The sequence below is a fragment of the Saccostrea echinata genome, unplaced genomic scaffold (genome assembly GCF_033153115.1).
Source record: "Saccostrea echinata isolate AGI-Se365-2 ecotype Australia unplaced genomic scaffold, CSIRO_AGI_Sech_v1 ptg000030l, whole genome shotgun sequence".
Lineage (NCBI taxonomy): Eukaryota > Metazoa > Mollusca > Bivalvia > Ostreida > Ostreidae > Saccostrea > Saccostrea echinata.
The window spans coordinates 34,399,896-34,416,469 of NW_026889779.1; the positions used below are offsets into that span (position 1 = coordinate 34,399,896).

The window sequence follows — 16,574 nt, forward strand, 5'->3', positions numbered from 1 at the left end:
AGTTTAGATAAGAAAAATATACAGTGAGAGAGTCCACATGCAACAGTGTGTTACCATGTGACTTATTTTCTTTTAAATGTATATTTTTTGACTGGCTTGTAGATCTCACAGAATACATTATTGGAAACCTAATTGAAAGGGTAAGCAATTTTTATTATGCCCCTGTAATCGAAGATTCGGGGGCATATAGTTTTTGCCCTGTCCTTCCGTGCGTCTGTCTGTCTGTCTGTTTGTCCGCAAAAACTTTAACCTTGCCCGTAACTTTTGATTGGTTGGAGCTATGGCTTTCATATTTCACATGTGTATTCCTTGTGACAAGACCTTTCTTTGGGTGTCATAAAATTTGATCTTTTGTCCTTGACCTTGGAGTTTGACCCACTTTTGCTAAATCTTTTCAGACTTTAACCTTGGCCATAATAGTTGGCGATAGGGCTTTCAAACTTCACACGTGTATACCTTGTGACAAGACCTTCCTTCGGATACCAACAACTTTGACCCTTTGACCTTGACCTTGAAGTTTGACCTACTTTTGAAAAAACCTTAACCTTGGTCATAACTTTTGAATGGTTAGTGCTAGGGCTTTCATACTTCACATATGTAATCCTTGTGCCAAGGCCTTTCTTTGGATACCACCAACTTTGACCTTGACCATAGAGTTTGACCTATTTTGCAAAACTTTAACCTTGGCGATAACTTTTGAACGGTTAGTGCTAGGGCTTTCATACTTCACATATGTAATTCTTGTGGCAAAACCTTACTTTAGAAACCAGCAACTTTGATCCTTTGACCTTTGAGCTTGGCCTAACTTTTGAAAAAACTTTAACCTTGGCCATTACTTTTTAATAATTGGTGCTAAGCCTACATACTTCACATATGTACCCTTATGACGGGACCTTACTTTGGATACCAACAACTTTGGCCCATTGACCTTGGAATTTGATCTACTTTTGAAAGACTTTAAGCTTGACCATAACTTTTGAACGGTTGGTGCTATTGCTTTCATATTTAATATGTGTATTTCTTGTGAGAAGGCCTTTCCTTGGTAACCATTAATTTTGACCATTTGAACTTGACCTTGATGTTTGACTTACTTTTGAAAAACTTCATCCTTTTCCATATCTATTCAATGGTTGCTGCTAGGGTTTTCATATTTCACTGGTATATTCCTCGAGACAAGACCTTACTTTGGGTACCAACATATTTGATTTGCATTTGAGAAAGTTTAACCTTTGTTATGAGTTGCTATATGGGGGCATCAGTGTTTCACAAACACATCTTGTTTTTTACAAAGATATGTACTTGACACATGTTTGAAAACCATATTTTACTGGATCTTTACATTTCATTGATACATGAACATCGATATAAATGCTATGGAAAAAAGACAGATGTAATGTTTAACGTGTATTTCATTCACCTATGTATACATCTCAAACGTTTTTATTTCATGATGTTTGTATAATTTCTGCTTTAAAAGATCAATAATGATTGAGGGTTTAAAAACCAGTAGTAAACAGATCAGCAAATTTGGTTTGAGAAATTGATAAGAATCACTCAAATGTGAATACTTTAATATGTTAACAAGAAATAATCTTTTTTCTACTTTCTTAGTTTTCAAAGTATAAAAAAATTCTCTTAGCTCAGATTGTTTTATTTTCAATGATAGCAATAATAGTTGATAAAGGATAAAAGAGGTTATTAGATAATATTAAACTTAGCCAACAAAGCCATGGACCTATATATACATGTAAGCTCAGTCCTATACCAGAAAACTCACAAACCAGGCCATGTAACGTGTAATTACTGTTATTGAGGAGTTTCGTTTCTTTAAGACTTTCAAATATTACTAGTGTTCTTAAGGCAGGCTACTGACAGATACTGATGATAAACGAATATCAACATTCTCGCTCAGTTTAATAAAGTCAACTTTCACAAATTCTGTGGTCCATACAATGACCTTGTTTGCAAATACAATCTATCGATACGTCGGATGTTGATTGACGTATTTCATACAAATTGTTAGATCATTATTTTCATACTGAATTGTATACGGATTTTTCCGTTTACCCGGTCATGACAAGGGGCACATGGCAGTCCTAACGGTCGACAGGGGATGCTCACTCTTCTACTGTCCTCTATTTTTAATCAGTCAATGTTTAGTGTGCATGACCCTCCCTTATTTGCCATTGATAAAAAAAATGCTCCTGTTACCATTTATCACGCTTTCAAGCAAAACCATTTCTTTCTATTTCAGTGCAAAGCATAATTTACACAGTCATTTGAAAATTCTGTTAGAGTATTTATATAAAATTTATAGTCAACTTATCAATAAAAAAAAATTACCTTTAACTTTAATCAATACCTCAAAAAAGTAAGTCAAATCAGAAAACATTTAGGCCTACATTGCTTAATATACACTGAGGTATTTCTGTGTTAAATAAACATACCTTGCAAAAATTTTCCTTAAGATTTAGTTTTTCAAAGGTCATAATTCAATAATGTCTAAAAATGAAGGATGAAAGACCATCAAAATCAACAAAAAATGAACACAAAATAGCTATTAAATTATTTCAAAGTAAAATAATCTTACCATGATAAAAATTGTTTTTAACTGGTGGTTTTCATATAGTTTGTATCATTTCTGGGTAGAAAATAATATCTCTCCTTGCCGAAATAGTCACTTAAATATTAAAGAGGTCTGTGGTGAATTAACCTATTGACCAGGATAAAGTGTCATATGAGGTCCTGGCACACAGCAGCGGAAATTCTACTGCGAGGCAAAACCAAAGGGGTCCACAAAACAAAAGGAAACAATTACTGAAATTCGGGCATAACATAGCTAACATGCTTTAAAATTGTCAAGGAATTTAAAAAATAAACATTAGGTCAAAGAAGGTATTGATAAAGTTTTAACTGGTAAGGAAATCTGGGTGTGCTATTTTGAGTCTTAGAGGAAGATTGATAATGAAATGCAGCTTCTGAGAGGAAGCGTCCTGAAAGCGCCAAAAGGAACCATAGCTCAAAAAAATGTTATACAGAATCTGTCTTTGACCCGAGAGCTCCAGTAATACAGAAACCTAAACCCAAGGAAAGATAACAATATAAGCTTTTATGTTAAAAATATATTAAGGAAATTTAAGCTGATCTTCTGTAAGTGACTTTAAAAGTTTTTCTGTTAGTTGACAAAGCTGCGGCTGACACAAGCATAGAGATGTAAGGGGGAAAACGATCGATATTACAGGGATTTCAACAAACCCAGTTAAAGTCAGTTTTATGCAAATTCTACGGTCCTTATAATAATAAAAACTATGGTTGGTTGTATTTTTTCTGACATATTTCATACTATTTTCACTATTTTTATACTAAATTTGACTACGGAGTAAGACATTCTAAGCCACTATTTTTATACTAAATTTGACTACGGAGTAAGACATTCTAAGCCATAGTTTTTATACTAAATTTGACTACTGAGTAAGACATTCTAAGCCACTGTTTTTATACTAAATTTGACTACGGAGTAAGACATTCTAAGCCACTATTTTTATACTAAATTTGACTACGGAGTAAGACATTCTAAGCCATAGTTTTTATACTAAATTTGACTACGGAGTAAGACATTCTAAGCCATTGTTTTTATACTAAATTTATCGATTTTTCTTACATGATTTATAGTGTTTGTTAGTTCATTGTTTTCACACTTAATTTAACTATGGAGTACTACATCTACCTGATCAATGCATAGACCTCACGGCGGGTGTGACCGATCTACAGGGGATGCTTACTCCTCCTAGGCACCTGATCCCACCTCTGGTGTTTCCAGGGGTCCATGTTTTTTTTTCTGTTCATGATCCATTTTGTTTACTGGATGTATGAGATTGATCACTGTTTATTATCTTTACCTTAAATTACATTACAGAACCAAGTCACCCCCTTTTCGTCAGATTTCAGTCCCTATGACTTCTTTTTATTCCAGAAACTCAAGAAAACACTTACAGAAAGATGCAAGAAATACAGATCTGCCCTGTTATCCATCAGTGTCTTTTGAGCATCCCTAAAGACGTTTACGCTGGGGCGTTCTGGTCTTGGGTAAAAAGACTACTTGTGTTAATGTTAACGAAAATACTCCGAGAAACTAAAAATAAAAATTTTAAATTAAAAAAAACTGCTTTTTGTGTTTTATGCTTTGGTGCATTTTTAATGCCCCTCGTAATTATTTTTTAACATACTTGTCAACGTAATTAAATGAGAGTTGTGTATGACAAACAGGATGACTTCAGCTATTCCATCATCAACTTCCCTTACTAGTTATTAATGTAATAAAATATTCCAACAACACCTGCATATGGTGTTTATGTCTCCCAACTGATTCGATACGCAAGAGCATGCTCAGGGTACGATCAATATTTAAATCGGGACAGGTAATGGCAAGTAAGTTGATATTACAGGGATTTCAAAAACCCCAGTTAAAGTCAGTTTTTCGCAAATTCTATGGTCGTTATAATAACTCATAATAAGGACTCACAGTGGATGTGACTGGTCAACAGGGGTGCTTACTCCTCTTAGGCACCAGATCCCAGCTCTGGTGTTTCCAGGAGTTTGTGTTTTTGCCCTATTCACGATTCGTTTTGTTTACTGGATTTATGAGATTGATAACTGTTGTTAACTTCACCTTTTACATTACCACACCTATTCTGGATTCCAAAACTTTATAAAAATTCTTACAAAGAAAGGCACATTGCCGTTTCCAGTAAATGTTGTATTTGATAAGTCCCTAGCTTTACTCCTTACTGAAATATTAACTTTTGTGAATAAGAAACTTCAGATATACTGTGCTACAACATACTTAAAAAGTAATGTAAATTAAATGTGAATGAAAAATGTCTTAAAAACACACTGTTGGATATCACGTGGGCACAAATTGTGCTCCTTTTACAGCCATCCCGTTTTGGCAGTCTTATGAACCAAAACTGATTAAAAATCTTAGTGTCACTACTTCAATTCGACAATAAAGTATGTAGACGACGTTTTTTCTATGAACAATATTCCTTTTTATTCATGTTAACGTTGTCTCTTTATATCCCAAAGAATTTAAAATAAAAGACAGCATAGAGTCTGCAACATTTGTTTCACATTTAAATGTTTTACTGAATAAAGACGTTAATTGCAATCCAACAACTAAAATATATGACAAAAGGGTTGTCTTCAGCTCTTCCTACGCCAACTTTTAAACAAAATGAGTAGCATCATGAAAGAAATTCACAGAAATCTCTATAATTTCAATTACAATGAAACATTGTTGAAATACAAAATCAGTAAATAGAATCTTGAATGTAAGCGTAGTCTACTTGTGAACAAAGTTTTAAATGAAAACAGACAAACTATACGAGAAGTAAGATTTTGAAAATTTCACAGAAATTTTAGTATAGTAACCATGGCAGTGCCGTTCGTTAAAATAAAAAAAAACAATGAATAAATCATGTATTTTGGTGCATCGTCTACATGCCAAGTTTCCTTGAGACCGCACAAAAACTCTAACAGGGAAGAGTATTTTGAACAAACAGCGAAACAGACGACACTTTACTACTGTAATAGAGCTCTTAACGTACTCTATACGAATAGAGCTAAAAATGAAATTGTCTCGAGCTCTTACATTACAATTATCTTTTTTAAACCATTAACTCTTTATTATCAAACCATCTATAACATCGTATATGTACATAAAAGAACATGGTAATTTTAGATGTACATCCAGTAATAAATCAACATAAATGATTGAATGACATAAGAGTATATCATTTATTTGATTAGATAATGAACTATCACAGAAGATAAGCAACAACTAAAAACGTTACTTCAAATGCAAATCATATTATAAATTGCTGAGGCTATTTAAAAAACAAATTATACAAAACAATGATAAAAAAATGACTACCAACAATCTCCAAAAACGGAGAGATAAATGGACGGCTCATTCGACATATAAACCAGAGTTTATCACAGTCAGTAGTTTAAGAGTGAGGTGACAGTCTTCAGTTAATCATCCAAATCAATGTGGTTATAAAATACCCAGTATTAATATCCGCGCTACTTCTACAGTATTTGAAAAATGAGGACGGAGAAAGTTTGCAATGGGATGCTGGGAGTTATAATTGTATTGCTATGACGTCATTGCTATCCCAGAATTTAAGGGTTTCTTATGTCTGGGTTTATGGTGAAAACAGTAGAATTACAGTCACACAGAGTTCTTCTAAACTGTTTCAATGTATCATAGGCCTCTGTAAAATAAAACAAAACTTCTCATAGAATGTTCAGAGAAAGTAGTCATGGAAAACAATATACGTACATGTAGTTTACAAAGTTTAACTTTTATTAACATTTACTGCAATGCTACATTTTTTTCGAAGCACGTCTTAAATACACGTAAGAAAAGTAATATAAATGATATACGGATGCATTTTTGTAAAAAAGATTTTATTGTATATTAAGTATTATACTTACTTGAATAGTAGAAATTTTCAAAATGATCTACCGACTGGAACCTGTGTAGCACCACGAAGTTCCCCTTCCTGACGAAGGAACATCGGAGACCCTCGGCATCTGTCGTGTAGGCTGCGCCATGCTGAACCTTGAAGGTATCCATCACTTTGGCTGCATGCTTTATATAGCCGTCGTTTAGTTTATCCCAATTCTTACAGTTTCCAAACTCTTGTAGGTGAAATGTGTAGTTTTCTAGATAAGGCAATGTGGGGAAAATTTCCAGTTATTGTTAGCATTTAAGGGAAACAACTTTGGATCCAACACGGAATAAAAACAAATTATTAGCGACAACCAAAGGATAAACTAAATACTAGAATTTTATGGCGATTTTATGCAAAGTCGAAAGAATATCTCGACTTCTATAAGATAAAAAGTCTTTCGCAAAGGTTATTTATTTTAGTTTCAAAAAACATCCAAAACTTGTGTAACTTTTGAGACTTCGTAATACACTTAATATGGTATACTATTTAAAGATATACTACAATCAAACCTCGTTATCTCGAACTCGATGGGACAGAGAAAAAGTTCGAGATATCCAAGGGTTCGAGATATCTAGTGTAAAATACTTAAGAAATACGTGGTTGGACTTCCCAATCACTTTGACATATCCATGGCATTCGAGATACCGAAGTTCAACTGTATTTTAAAGTAAGGTCCTAAGAAATTTAAAATGTATCAGTTTATGATGCGCTTTGCTTAATACCGGAACTCGGTCTAGCTTTTTGTTCCACTCCAAAGATGACCAAAGGCCGACATACTGACAATGATCTCAATAAAAAATGAACGTGTTGTACCTCTGTCGGCAGTGTAGTGGACAGGGATAAGGAAAATCTGCAGAGTGTCGCTGGGTTGGGGAAAGTCGTCATTCTTGAAATATTTGTCACTGTTGATCCACCTGATGGCGTTGGCTTGATCTGAGAAGTAAATAACCAGGATACGGCGATTGGACGGCCATTTTGTAAGGTCTTCTTCATATACGTTACACTAAAAAATAAACAAGTGAAACTTCTTAGATATGCACATGTATATATTTTGAAAATAAATGGCATATGCATGTGTGTATATACTACTATATGCATCAAACAAACTTTCCCTCTTTTTCGTCAGTCCAAATCTAGCTCGTATGAGTCTTTTTTACACTTGTGCCAATATTCGTGTCCTCGTTAACATTGTACATGTAGTTACATCTTAAATACCGGTATTCAATGGAATACATGTTTAATTTTTCATCAAATAATTTCATTTCATTAATTTTCCGCGCGATAAAATTCGTGCTCTAATTTATACCAAAAAATATAATTTCATTCATTGATATATGTTGACAACTTCTTCGTCATATTTGAATAGTAAAATTTGTAGTTCTTTGATCACCTAACTTCAATGGTTGTCTAACCACGAAAACGACGACGACAATTTGTGTTCAATACAAAAAGATGAAACCACAGTATTGCACTTTTGGATAAGTTTGATGCATGTCAATCATAAGTATTACACTTACTTCTCCTGAAATTCCGATGATTTTGCCGTGGTAGTTTTCTACCGCTCGTTTAGAGATAGCCAGGGCATTTCTGATCCTCATCTCCATTTCATCTCGGAACCTAATTATCATATAAACAGCCTCCTTGCCTGGAATGATCTACAAACAAGAAATAAAACTGCTTCAGATTTCTATATTTCTTTTTTCAATTTAATATCAGCTATGTTTTTTATCATTCAAAAATATTCTGAAAAATGTTCTTCAGGAAAACGTCAATGACAATAATTTATTGAAAATTGTGTCGGAATGCATTTTACCGGTAATTTATAAGAAGTATTTCAAAATGTTGTATAATAGCTGAGTATTGTTCAAATTCAACACAATCAAACATGTAGTTTAAAGACTCACAAATTGGAGTTCCATAAAGTTCAAACATTTCTTAATAACTCAAACAAGAAAAGGATAGGACAGCAAGTTTTAAGTTCCATGAAATACATAAATACATAACGTAATCGTTTCGTACTCGGTCATTGTGTGCTATTGAATATGTTCGAATCCAAGTATTTCAGTTATACAGTACACTGATTACAAATTGTAAAGAAGGATGTTTCTTTCCAATTAGGCCATTCCAAGTTTTTTTCTCTGTTTAGCGTCTACCCATCTATCAAAAACCTACCAACCTATTCGCAAAAAAACACACAAACCAAAAAATAAAGCACAGACAGACTTTACTCGTATAGTGGAAAAAATGACTTCATTCAAGGGATTTGACTTCATTTATTTAGTTTTCTTGTAGAAAGATCTATTCTTTATCAAAATCAAGGTACTAAATGCTTAAACTATACCTTATATGAAAAATTTTAGACAGATATTTAGAGAAATTGACAGAATTAGAAAGTTTTGACCAGAATAATCAACTTGAACTTCTGATTTTGTTGGGGTTTTTTATGATACAGGATGTCAAAATCCAAGTGGCACACGGACGCTAAATGGGGAAAAAACTTGGAATGGCCTTATTTTGTTAGTCGGTATCTTCTCATTTCCCAGCTTTATATGAATAAAGATAAAAAAAAAAAATTTACATAAAATAACCATTTGCTTTTTCAAGATACATCTTTCCCAAAGGGGAGCGGATCATAATGTGGATAGAGTACTTCACAGTGCTTTGTGTAAGCTAGTATGACAAGAAAATGACCGAAAATTGTACCTAAAAGGTCAACATTTTTTTTTCAACTGAAAAAAATAGTCGTGTTATCACGAATAGGGTTTTTTTTCAACTGCCCGAGAATTTGTAATCAGTGCAAAGTCGTAGTTTCACGAATGGTTTTTTTTTTAAACTGATGAGAACTGATGTTGCCCGAGAATTTGTAATCAGTGCAAAAAAAATTGCATTGCCCCTAGTGACAACATTAACACAAAGGTATTTTGAACTCATCATGTGTGGTTTTTTCCTCCCCTGATGACACTCTTCAGAGGGTAGGATTATATCTGGCTTACCTTGAAATCCTGCAGATCCTTCTTCTTTTCCATGCTAACAACTAGTTGTGGTTGTGTTCTAGAAATAAAAATCGGATCAATTTGAAACCTTCAGATTTAGAAGCAGTCAGTAATCAGAACCTCTTATCCCTTAAATCCGAGCTTAGTTGACTTCTAAAAAAATATTTACCAATGTTTGCACATTTTTCTCTGAAGTCGCTTGTATATTGTAGAGACAAAAAGCAACACTGAAGCCGTCAGAAAACTGCTGTCATAGAGACAGCGCAGGGAAAAAGTCGTGTTAGAGTCAATTTGTTTTCCTGATATGATATAATGAGATCAATATTACCGTCGCCTGCAGTCCTACAAATTGTGTTCTATCGTATTACCCTCATTATAACATTAACAATTTTCTCCATCCAATATTTTAATGAGTAAAAAAATAAATGGGGATGAATCTGTACGTTTGATTGCTTTAAAGTCGAAATCCTGTTTTCAGTTCTTGCAAACACATCAACGGTGGTTGCAAAGGTGAAGGATTTTTTTCTTTAGAAATAATTTTTTATAACTACTTTTTTGAATTAAATGACTTTCTATCCTCATTCTAACAAAAGATGTACGTAAATGGCAGTCTTTTATTCAAAATCTAGGCCATAAAATGCATTCAAGTCAGATGCTAAACAACAGTCCTTTGAAATGCAAGGTAGCTTTAGTGTATGGATGAATAGAATGTTCTAAACTTAATCAGTTTACCTTAATGAAAATCAGAAAATCCTAATAAGAAACCTATATCACGGATCCCCTGCTTTATATATTTTCACTGATCAGCAATCACCCTGGGTATAGTTGGTCATTTCCTGGGGCACTTCCAATTTTGGAGAACCTGCAGGCAGGTACATGTATATAATCACAGTGAAATGTCCAAAAACAACATTTATCATTTAATCTTAACAAAACTTTTATTATTTATTTTTGTTTTGGTTGTATATTAATGCTAAATGTACCTCAGCGTGTTGGAACACGAACTATTTATTTGAGTGAAAACAAACCCATGAAACTGTTTACATTTATTCAAAACATTAAGTTGAATTCCTTGTAAAAATATTCAGAAATGATACTCATATGGCTTATCAATTTTTGTATCGTAATTTAAATGTTTTGTTGCTAGGGACTCGTGTATTTTAAATCAAAGTTTAACACTTAACAATCAAGCAATAACAGCAGTGATTTATGTTACAGAAACACAAAAACGTTTTTTGTTTACTCACGTTTGTAATCGATAGGACTCCGGTTTCTCTGGATTTTTCTCCCTCCTTATTGTTTTAGGGGCACGGATCAGCAGTTCCCTCCCAGATGTAATCTTTATATCACGGTAGAAGAACGGTATGGATGTGTTTTACCTGTACAATAAGACACCGTATAGATAATATCTATACGATTAAAAACTCTGCCACCTAGCGGTGGGGGAAGCGTTCATCGATACCACAAACACGGGTAAATATTTTTAAATGCCCAATATTCATAGCCGTGGGTCTCACCAATGACAGAAAAATTGATTAGTATAGTGAAAACGTGCAAATGGATATTTCATAGTTCATGTGGTCTTCTTCAGTGGGATTTTATTGACCTTTATAAATAATATATTCTGTCAATCAGTTGTCGAGTTTGATTAATACTAACTCCTGAGAGGAAAATTATCGATTTGATATGCATGATATATATATATACACAATGGACATAACAGGTGGAGCATCGTAGCTAGATTGCTTATCATGGCAGTAAAAACGGGGGCCGGCGTTTTTCCTGAATCCTCTTTTTTCCCAACGCAATTCCCTGACGGAAGAAAATATGAAAATCCCCCATGCACCTCAAAAAGCTTAGGATTTTGATTTATCAGTTGCCTTTAAATTAAAAAAAAAAAATTAAAAAAAAAATAACCCACCCCACCCATCCGCTTTCCCATGGCCAGCCCAAAGAGGACCTTTGGCTTTGTTTGGAAAAAATATTTTGATAATGATTATAATTCTTTTTTTTTTCAAGAAAATTTAGTTTAGTGTGCCTCCTTCACCAACTGGTCTGTCAAAAATTGCAAAACAAACAAAAGAGGAACGAAGTCGGGGCGACTTTTTGTTTTTGTTTTACCTTTAGAAGTTTTGTCCGAGAATGTTCTCGTAGATGACTTACAAAATCTTTATGAAACGTTTCAGAAATAAAAATCATCACACCTCTTTTTGCAATCAATATTTTTAATTTTCAAAGTCACTTTAGACATTGAAATAACAAATTATTTAAGAAAAATTTCTGCTACTTGACCATTGTATGCTATCAGAAGTTTCATTTAAAAATCACTTTTCCACTCCCAACCCAACACATTTTTGTTATTAGTCCCCTACCGGTGAAACCGGAGGGGACTATAGGTTTCCTCTGAGTCTGTCCGTCCGTCTGTCTGTCTGTCTGTCTGTCAGTCTGTCCCACTTGGTTTTCCGCACTTTTTTCCTAAACGCTTGCAGATATTGAGCTGATTTTTGGTATGTGAGTGTATCTTGATGAGTTACAGACCAAGTTTGCATTTCGTTCCGCTTCATTGATTTTTGACGGAATTACGGCCTTTTCAATTTTTAAGGGTTTTCCGCAATTTTCTTCTAAACGCTTGTAGATATTGAGCTGATTTTTGGTATGTAGCTTTACCTTGATTAGTTATAGATCAAGTTTGCATTTCGTCCCGCTTTATTGATTTTTGACGGAATTATGGCATTTTCAATTCTTAACGGGAACCAGATTACACTTGCCGGTAGGGGACTAGTATTGCTAATGCAATACTCTCAGAATGCTTGTTTAATATTAGTGGCGATAAGTCTATCTACAAACTAAATATAATTCTGCAAGGTAATCCAACGTATACCCATAGTTCCCTTTCTAAGGAGAAAGTTCTTCGAAATCATTGTCACAGATAGTCGAGCGGATTTATTACTTTTAACTAAATTTAAAAACAACTCAAATGATTTGTTCCTACAATTTACATTTTTAATGAACCATGATCAAATAAACAAATGACAAATGACATTAATTGTTGTTGTTTGTCCTAATGTCCCTTCCCTCCGATGGCTTTGTTCACCTCGCAGGCTGGAGGACAAACTCTAGGTCCCACGGGTGATGCCTCTACTGAACACTGGGTGGCCTCACTATTACACGTGAACTCGGAAGTACGGATGGATGGAACCTGCTCCAACATACATATACAAGTTTTATTTTCAGGCTCTAGTGGCTTAACACAAATACACAATACATTCATTATCAAATTTTTAGATAATGAATACGTCTTAGATAAGACTCAATTACACACAAATGAGTTGTTTAAAGCTATACACACAACTCAAACACAAATGCAATATTGCGAATTGCTACTATACGGACTAACTGTTATGACGGAAATTGCACACCATACATTGAAATAATCAAATACGGGTTGCTACTTATAGTAATCAAATTAAACAAGCATTCTGAGAGTACATGTATTGCATTAGCTACTTATAGTAATCAAATTAAACAAGCATTCTGAGAGTACATGTATTGCATTAGCAATACTAGTCCCTTACCGGCAAGTGTAATCTGGTTCCCGTTAAAAATTGAAAATGCCATAATTCCGTCAAAAAAATAAATGAAGTAGAACGAAATGCAAACTTGATCTATAACTCATCAAGGTAAAGTCACATACCAAAAATCAGCTCAATATCTGCAAGCGTTTAGAAAAAAAATGCGGAAAACCCTGAAAAATTGAAAAGGTTGTAATTCCGTCAAAAATCATTGAAGCGGAACGAAATGCAAACTTGATCTGTAACTCATCAAGATACACTCACATACCAAAAATCAGCTCAATATCTGCAAGCGTTTAGAAAAAAGTGCGGAAAACCAAGTGGGACAGACTGACAGACAGACGGACGGACAGACTCCGAGGAAATCTATAGTCCCCTCTGGTTTCACCGGTAGGGGACTAACAAAACATAAATGCTAAAGAAACTGATGAGAAATGCGATGACTGGGTGTTTTAGGACAAATGAATGATATACATGTATAAAAAATAACTAAAATAAATTTATGAATATAAACCTTACCTCAGAAGGACCATTACACTGTTAAAAAAGCATTCTGAGAGTATTGCATTAGCAATACTAGTCCCCTACAGGCAAGTGTAACCTATTTCCCGTTAAGAATTGAAAATGCCATAATTCCATCAAAAATCAATGAAGCGGGACGAAATACATACTTGATCTATAACTAATCAAGGTAAAGTCACATACCAAAAATCAGCTCAATATCTGAAAGCGTTTAGAAGAAAATTGCGGAAAACCCTTAAAAATTGAAAAGGCCGTAATTCCGTCAAAAATCAATGAAGCGGGGCGAAATGCAAACTTGATCTGTAACTCATCAAGATACACTCACATACCAAAAATCAGCTCAATATCTGCAAGCGTTTAGAAAAAAGTGCGGAAAACCAAGTGGGACAGACTGACAGACAGACAGACGGACAGCTAGACGGACGGACAGACTCAGAGAAAACCTGTAGTCCTCCGGTTTCACCGGTAGGGGACTAAAAAAAAGTAGCACACCAGAGCACGCACCGCCATGAATCACAAGGGTACATACATGTAAAATACAAAGATATAAGAGGAGATAAAGGCGTCCTCCTCTCTGGACTGCCGTGTCCAAACTAGTTGCGGGAACTGGCTGGTTTAAGGTCCAGTGAATTGAGGCTTACGCGGGTTATGTATTTTTTCTGCAATAGCTGCGACATTAATTCCCATTCTAACAACCAAAGAAAGCATTTTATTGTTTAAATATACCCTTATCACCTACATATGGAGTTTATGTCTCCGAGTTGATTCGATACGCAGAGCATGCTCTACGTAACGAACAATTTCTAAAACGAGGCAAGCAATGAACAAACAATTTGAGGAAACAGGAATATTAACAGTCTCGTTTAAAGTCACTATTTCGCAAATTCTAAGGTTGATACAATGACCTTGTCAGCAAATACAATCTATATCATTAACTCCAATCGAATGTTGACCGACATTTTTCATACTAACTGTTAGGCCATTATGTCTCAGGATTTTTCCGTTTGTCCGATCATGACAAGGAGCACACGGCGGATGTGACCTGTTGACATGGGATACTTACTCCTCAATGCCACCTGATCCCACCTTTGACGTTTATTATTCACTTTTTGTTTTTTCTATCTATATCGGAATTGTCAAATTACAGTAACCGTGCTAAAGTAATACATATTGTATGAGTGCAGAATAAACGTCTTTGATGAGGTTAAAAAAAAAAGGATTAATAATTTTTATTCTGAACGCACAAAGTGAACAGAATAAATCTCCTAGGAAGGTAGAGTGGACGGAATTATTGATGACATTGCATCAAATTTAAAATAATTAAAGTTTGGTTGTTTATATTTTGTACAGGTGTTATTTTTTTCCGATAATTTTTTTGTATGATTTTTGCCTTATTTACACGTCATTTTCATGGAAAATTCTTTGCTATTATTGCTATTGTGTGTGGAATTATCTCAATTACTTATTCTTTATATAAATAGCTATTTCTTGTATCAGTAGTGACTAAAAATTCTGTTCTGAAAACGAACGTACAAATAAAAAAAAAATATCCACAACTAGCATTATTATTCCTTCAAATGTCGATAATAATTCTACTGATATGTTAGCAGTAGTTTCCGATATTCGTGCATGGAATTTAATTTATGGCTATTCTAATCTTAATCTTGGTTCTTTCCGGGTGCGAAACACTAACACCTCCTGCCCCCACCCGACCCCGCAGGAAATCAACATTTTTATTATAAACCAATCCGCTCCCAAAACTATTTTATTTTATTTACAACTTTGTACAAAAATATTTATGGCTCCACAATCTTTAAGTAACACGTGTTTCAGCTAAAGTTGTCCGATCCTTTAATAGGTTCTGAGAGCAGTTAAATAATTGAATATGTTCAAAAATGTCTCTGAATTCATAAAGTATATTTACCAATGATTTTCTTCAAAATTCATCATTGTAGTTAATCATATTATACATGTATATAGAAAATTTTCAAAATTGTTGCACAATAAGATTTCAATTTTAACATTCCGAGACTTTTTAATTCAATTCAATTCACTTTATTGACAATTACCATGTCGGCATACAGTCATGACATAAAACGAATTAACAAGAATAATACATACATATACAAAGTGACAAATGTGAGTTGAACAAAATAATGTAGAGTATATTCACATATTTCTAAGTATTCATTGCTGACTTTCTTTTCTGGTGTCAAAGCACTTTTTCAAAAAACAACATATCCTTCTAGCAGTTGTAATATTTGTAGGATTGACAATTTTTCTAATGGGATTATCACTAGTATATGTGTTTACATTCAATATATCAGTATAATTGCATCTAAATTGGTCATACTTTGAACAGTATAGAACAAAAATTAATAGATAATAATAATTTTAAGAGTTATTCTTCTTGGCTAAGAAGCGGATATCCTTTAACAAAAGAAATCAATTTTCCAATATAGTCAGTTCGGGGTGACATGCGCTATTGCTTGCAATAACAGACTTTCTAGTTTTAAATGCTAATTGTCAATTTAACTTTATATCCAAACACCTAAACAAATGAAATGTTAGGTCTTTGAATGACTTGGATCAGTGTGACATTTTCATATTTTTCGCATGTGGTATAATGTTGCAGTTGAAAATATTAAGAAATGTTGTCAACTGGTGTTATGTTATATTATTAAACAATAAAATGCTCTCTTTGGTTGTTAGTATGGGAATTAATGTTACAGCTGTTGCAGAAAAAATGCAGCGTGTTATGTAATTTATTTTTCTGAAATAGCTATAACATTAATTCCCATACTAACAACCAAAGAAAGCATTTTATTGTTTATATTTATATCTGTATAAAAACATCATGTAAAGTAGGATCGAGTATATCAAATATTGTATCCTTGGTATGTACATCACTGTTTCATTGATGGAAGAGCCTCTGCTCAAGAAATCTGTACAGATGATATGCTTATTGC

At 33.8% G+C, this 16,574-nt stretch overlaps 2 protein-coding genes across 3 annotated transcripts in view; one reads left to right on the forward strand and one right to left on the reverse strand.

The window, feature by feature from the left end:
• LOC133197760 (N-terminal EF-hand calcium-binding protein 1-like) overlaps positions 1-16,574 on the forward strand; it is a 252,915-nt gene that overhangs the window by 108,009 nt on the left and 128,332 nt on the right. The window lies entirely within an intron of this gene.
• LOC133196759 (uncharacterized) lies at positions 5,759-10,884 on the reverse strand. 2 transcript variants are annotated; one of them, XM_061332619.1, is made up of 7 exons: positions 10,759-10,884; positions 10,244-10,373; positions 9,512-9,569; positions 8,036-8,173; positions 7,332-7,521; positions 6,499-6,729; positions 5,759-6,275 (listed from the first exon to the last, which is right to left on the reverse strand). In XM_061332619.1, exons 3-7 carry the CDS (start codon positions 9,542-9,544, stop codon positions 6,184-6,186), a joined length of 684 nt encoding a protein of 227 aa, XP_061188603.1. In that variant the 5' UTR covers positions 9,545-9,569; positions 10,244-10,373; positions 10,759-10,884; the 3' UTR covers positions 5,759-6,183. The 2 variants fall into 2 exon arrangements, with proteins under 2 accessions (XP_061188603.1, XP_061188604.1); XM_061332620.1 differs by lacking the exon at positions 10,244-10,373.

Bases quoted from the DNA above. Each gene is read 5' to 3' on its own strand.
- LOC133196759 (XM_061332620.1), bottom strand. From the start codon at position 9,544: ATGGAAAAGAAGAAGGATCTGCAGGATTTCAAG. The intron at 7,522-8,035 runs GTAAGTGTAATA...TTTATTTTTTAG, and splicing joins TCATCGGAATTTCAGGAGAA to TGTAACGTATATGAAGAAGA. The intron at 6,730-7,331 runs GTACAACACGTT...TGCCTTATCTAG, and splicing joins CCACTACACTGCCGACAGAG to AAAACTACACATTTCACCTA.